The 6,000-nt window shown below is 46.1% G+C and overlaps 1 protein-coding gene across 1 annotated transcript in view; it reads left to right on the forward strand.

Annotated features, from left to right (window-relative positions):
• ZBTB24 (zinc finger and BTB domain containing 24) overlaps positions 1 to 5,611 on the forward strand; it is a 28,402-nt gene extending 22,791 nt beyond the window's left edge. The window contains exon 7 of the mRNA XM_075338348.1: positions 3,259 to 5,611. Within this exon, the coding sequence (XP_075194463.1) occupies positions 3,259 to 4,066 (808 nt within the window). The 3' untranslated portion in view covers positions 4,067 to 5,611. The remainder of the gene's footprint in view (positions 1 to 3,258) is intronic.
• Positions 5,612 to 6,000: the final 389 nt, after the last annotated feature.

Consider the following 6,000-nt stretch of genomic DNA (forward strand, 5'->3'; position numbering starts at 1 on the left):
GACTGGAGGACCCGAGTGTAATGGAAGTCAATGGGCAACTCGAGCATTGTTCTGGAAGATTTCCTGGCAAAATGCTCGAGTCCCCCTTTGCCTACCATTAGGCTATGTGCGCACGTGTGCGCGCGCTCTGCACTGCACCTAAAAGGTGCGCTTCAGAGCGCAGCTGAAAAGCTCCGTTCTGAAGCGCATGATGCAGGCAGAGAACGTGTGCTCTGCCTGCAGCTCCTGCCATAGACAGAGCAGGAGCTGCTGGCAAAGCGCACGGAAGAAGTGACATGTCACTTCTTAGAATGCTCGCTTCGGGCAGCAGCCGAATCGCTGCGCTCTAAGACGCCACGTGCGCACGGCCCCTGCACAATCTCCATAGATTGTGCAGGGGACGCAGGACGCATGCAGTTACGCTGCGCTACAAAGCGCAGCGTAACTGCATGAATTACGCACACATGCGCACATAGCCTTATACTCGTTTGGTCTGAGTTGGGCTCATCTGACTGTACGGAGCATGGTAGTGCTCACTCATCACTACTAGTTACCTATTCTCAGAATACAATACAAACTTATCTCTAAGCAGGCTTTAAAAACACATTTTTAGACAGGCCTATCTCCTCAGATTACTAACCTATCTCTCCCGTTCTCTCTGTATACATTTTAATCACAATCTCTTTCCTATTCATCTGCCACCCGCATCCTCCATGCACACAGTAGCACGTGGTAAATGTATGGAGACAGATCCTGGCTGATGACTGGATCATGCAGCTTTTGAGTTGCCCTACTTTGTATGCTGATGACTGGACCAAACAGAAAAAACACTCTTTATCTATTGCGTCCCCAGTATTTCCTTATAGATTGTAAGCTTTTTAGCAGGGCCCTTACTCCTCCTGTAACTGTTGCACTAAGGGTACTGTCACACTTTAGCGACGCAGCAGCGATCCCACCAGCGATCTGACCTGGTCAGGATCGCTGCTGCGTCGCTACATGGTCGCTGGTGAGCTGTCAAACAGACAGATCTCACCAGTGACCAGCCCCCAGCCAGCAGCGACGTGCAAGCGACACTGCGCTTGCACGGAGCCGGCGTCTGGAAGCTGCGGACACTGGTAACTAAGGTAAACATCGGGTATGGTTACCCGATGTTTACCTTAGTTACCAGCGCACACCGCTTAGCTTAGCGTGTGCAGGGAGCAGGAGCCAGCACTGGCAGCGTGAGAGCTGCGGAGGCTGGTAACAAAGGTAAATATCGGGTAACCACCTTGGTTACCCGATGTTTACCTTGGTTACAGCTTACCGCAGGCTGTCAGACGCCGGCTCCTGCTCCCTGCACATTCAGGATTGTTGCTCTCTCGCTGTCACACACAGCGATGTGTGCTTATCAGCGGGAGAGCAACAATAAAAAAACGAACCAGGGCTGTGTATAATGAGCAGCGATCTCACAGCAGGGGCCAGATCGCTGCTCAGTGTCACACACAGCGAGATCGCTAATGAGGTCACAAAAACCGTGACTCAGCAGCGATCTCAGTAGCGATCTCGCTGTGTGTGAAGTACCCCTAAGTGTTACTTTGTATTGTCTTTACTCATGTCCCCACTTAACGGTAGAGTGCTGTGGAAGATGTCAGCCCTATAGAAATTTGTTACGAGGTCCATGATGAAATTCGGTTTCCTGGGTTAACAATGACAATGTATCTGTAAAAAATTGGATGCAATATGATTGTACCTCAAGGGATCTGATTTTATTTGTTTTGTTTGTGCACCCATAGACTTAGGGGTGCTTCACACACAGCGAGATCGCTGCTGAGATCGCTGATGAGTCACGGTTTTTGTGACGCAGCAGTGACCTCATTAGCGATCTCGCTGTGTGTGACACTGAGCAGCGATCTGGCCCCTGCTGTGAGATCGCTGCTTGTTACACACAGTCCTGGTTAGTTTTTTTATTATTGCTCTCCCGCTGTGACACACAGATCACTGTGTGTGACAGCGAGAGAGCGACAAAATGAAGCGAGCAGAGAGCAGGAGCCGGCATCTGGCAGCTGCGGTAAGCTGTAACCAGGGTAAACATCGGGTAACCAAGGTGGTTACCCGATATTTACCTTCGTTACCAGCCTCCGCTGCTCTCACGCTGCAAGTGCTGGCACCCTGCTCTCTGCACATGTAGCTGCAGTACACATCGGGTTAATTAACCCGATGTGTACTGTAGCTAGGAGAGCAGGGAGCCAGCGCTAAGCAGTGTGCGTGGCTCCCTGCTCTCTGCACATGTAGCGACGTTATGATCGCTGCTGTGTTTGACAGCTAAGCAGCGATCATAACAGCGACATACAAGGTTGCTGTTGCGTCACATAAAATGGTGACGTAACAGCGACGTCGCTGTCGCTATGTGTGAACCCAGCCTTAAACAGGCAAGTCTCGTATGATATAAAAAGGGGATGGGGGTGTATGAAGAAATCTGCCACCTGAACATGCCCATTGAATAACATTTATCCGATCGCCGTCGGATATTGAGTCTGATAGTAATCGCTTCTAAATATGCCTGTCTGAACAAGCGAATACACTTCGCAGTACCAACCTTTAAAAATCTTGCAGAACCTAACAGTGGCATCCATCAGTGTTTGTTAGGATCCATTTCAAAACCATCTGAGCCTAAACGTCACGGTTCTGTTGCGTGCCTAAGCCATGGCATTAACGTGAGCCGATTCCGACAAGCCTACTCATGAGTCATCCAGCAGTTACATTAGAAACACTTAAGCAGAGACCTGCCTTTGGCTGCTTTCAAAGATCAGTTTCATACTCTGTATTTTTAAGACAAAACTAGGAATGGTTCAAATGCGAGCCTTTTTATTTCATGTTTCTCTTGTAGGTTCATTCCTCGTTTGGATTAGAAATACTTTCAGTGCTGCACAGCGTTCATGACATATAGAAGAACATTGTCTACTATCCAATATTAAGTACAGGAGTACCCCTCTTAAGGCTCATTTGGAAACCTATTCATGGCCGTAAAGCAGAAAGGACAAACTTTTAGGTTATGCGAGGAAAGGAAGAGCAGAAGGCAGCAGAGAGTGTGAGGATTGAGTGTTGGGTGTAGGCCTCCATGAAGTGGGCTGTAAGGAACCTTGGAATTTGGCTATGGTTTACATGCTCTGATGACACGCTAGACAGATTTTTGGACTTGCACACCTCCTATTGGAGAGATATCGGTTTATGAAAAGGTTTTTTGTAATAAGTTGCATTCAAATTGGTAGTGTCTCATACATTTTTTTTTTCTCTCCTTAGGGGTGAAAAGCCGTATTCTTGCAACATTTGTGGAAAAGCATTTTCAGATTCCAGTGCCAAGAGGAGACACATGTCTTTGCATACTGGAAATAAGCCATTCTCTTGCTCAGACTGCAATGTGCAATTTACGCGACTGGACAATCTGAAGGCACACATAAAAACCCACAACAAAGAAAAAAAGACCAAAGCATTGCCTACCAGTACTAGGGCTGTAAATAGAATGGAAGCAAAAAGCATTATTCAGATCCCGCAGTACCAGTTGGCGACATCGAATTCTCAAGAGATTCAGTACCTGGTCACAGACAATCTACATAACCTAAACTTCGTGTCAGGTCATGGCCAAGGTGTTAGTATTGTTACTACTGAAGCTCCAACGATTGGTGACCAGGCTCCAAATCTGACAGTGATAACTCACCCACCTCCTGTCTTGCATGGGTTACCGCACCATCATCCAGTGCAACCCATCCGCAGTATTGACTTGGTGGAAAGCAGAGTACAGACTGTGATGCCAGAAAAAATGCATGTGGTGACTTTGCCAAAAGAAGTGTTTGACCGCCTTCAGGGACGGACCCATGAAATTAACTTGGCGCAAATAAATCGTCCAGTAACTCAGGTGCAATCTCGCCCACCTAGTGTCTTGAGCCAGGGTGTCAGAGTCCCTCACCACGTTCTGCAAACTGTTGCTCTTGGCCCAGTAACACAGCCCGTGCCTGGTAACCCTATTCCAGCCCAGTCATTCCAGATACAACCCGGAGCCGGTTCCTTCATCAGTCCAACAATGCCCACGACAAACTCAACCTCAGTATAATTATTTGGAGGTGGGGGGGGGGGACTTGGACGATATTTTTTTCTAATATGATGACTGAAAAAACTTTTTTTTTTTCCAGGCCCAGCAAGTTGTCAACCCCAGTCTTGAGTTTATACTCAGTTTAAGTTACTATGTTGGTCCTGCAGGATTTATTCCATAGCTTAGACGTGTGTACGCTTCCCTATATTTTTTACATTTTATGTGCCTTTCATTGACCGTATATATTAATTTTCTTTTCATTTAGTTCTTGTGTTGTGTAGCAGGTGTTCACATGAATATATGCAGAAATTTATGGAAAAATGTTCTTTTAACAAATAGTTTAAATGGAAATAAACTCCAGAGCATTGAGTACTTTAAAAAGTAGAAAACCTACCAGAAGACTGATATAAATGTGCTTGGTGTACACAAAAATGTGAATTATTATTTTTTTTAATCTTTTTAGATAAAATTCTTTGAAGGGCCAAAGAGCTGAGGCCACATTACAGAAAGATGGCAGTTTGGGTTGTTATGGTGTTGTTTTATTTCCTTCTCCATTCGTACCTCTCACAAGTATAGCCTTAGGGCCGCTTTACACGCTACGACATCGCTAAAGCGATGTCGTTGGGGTCACGGAATTAGTGACGCACATCCGGCCGCGTTAGCGATGTTGTTGCGTGTGACACCTATGAGCGATTTGGAATCGTTGCAAAATCATTCAAAATCGCTAATCGGTGACATGGGGGTCCATTCCCAATTATCGTTGCAGCTGCAGGTACGATGTTGTTCGTTGTTCCTGCGGCAGCACACATCGCTATGTGTGACACCGCAGGAACGAGGAACCTCACCTTACCTGCGGCCGCCCGCAATGAGGAAGGAAGGAGGTAGGCGGGATGTTACGTCCGCCCCTCCGCTTCTATTGGCCGGCCGCTTAGTGACGTCGCTGTGACGCCGAACGCACCTCCCCCTTGAGGGACGGTTTGTTCGGCAGTCACAGCGACATCGCTGAACAGGTATGTGCGTGTGACGCTGCCGTAGCGATAATGTTCGCTACGGCAGCGATCACCACATATCGGTCGTACGACGGGGGCGGGTGCTATTGCGCTCGACCTCGCCAGCAAATGTTAGCGATGTCGCAGCGTGTAAAGGGGCCCTTAGGCTTTAGATCTGTAAATTCAAGCAGTTAGTAAGCAGGAAAAAATGTTTTTCACACTTTTATTATGCACCAAAGTGCTATTTATATTTATTTTTTTCTGAGAGGATTTCTTTAAATACCAGTAGAGTACAACCAGATGGAGCGGCCAAGCTCCAACCATGGTGCGACTGTGACAGGGCCTTGATTTTAGTGAGGTACTGTTTCACTGCAAAATCAAGGAAATATTTAATAATTTAAAAGCCACGGCAGCCACACCACGGCCACAGTTTGGCTGATCCGTCTGGCCCTGCCCTTATGGAGAGCCAAACATGCCATACTGCAGCAGCTTGTAATGTTCTTTTATGAGCAGATATTGCATTTATGGTTTTAAATAAAACCATTTTTCTGGTCCCAGATCTCAAGATGTACTTTTTTTTTATTTTTTATTTCTTCAATTATGTCTAGATTTCTTGGGTTTTTTTTTTTGTTTTTTTATTGACTCCTATTTGCTGCCAACCACATGGCCATATTGTAGACACTTCTCTAGGCCTCTGCTCTTCAAACATTTAATTTACCATCAATCTATGAACTCTACATGCTCAGGAATGCTGGGCTGAATTATTACAGCATCATTCACATCCAGTGATTTTCCTTGTATGTGAAAAAATGGACTGATTTTCAACAGTGTTTGGTGAATGTTTCACATCAGCTTGGTCTGTCATCAGTTTTTCTTATATGCAAAAAAACTAAACTGATCGTTTCTTAAGGTCCTATCAGACAGTTTGTGGAAAACTGACCAAAAAAAGATGTCATTAGTGACACA

This window comes from Anomaloglossus baeobatrachus, chromosome 3, assembly GCF_048569485.1.
Source record: "Anomaloglossus baeobatrachus isolate aAnoBae1 chromosome 3, aAnoBae1.hap1, whole genome shotgun sequence".
Classification (NCBI taxonomy): Eukaryota; Metazoa; Chordata; class Amphibia; order Anura; family Aromobatidae; genus Anomaloglossus; species Anomaloglossus baeobatrachus.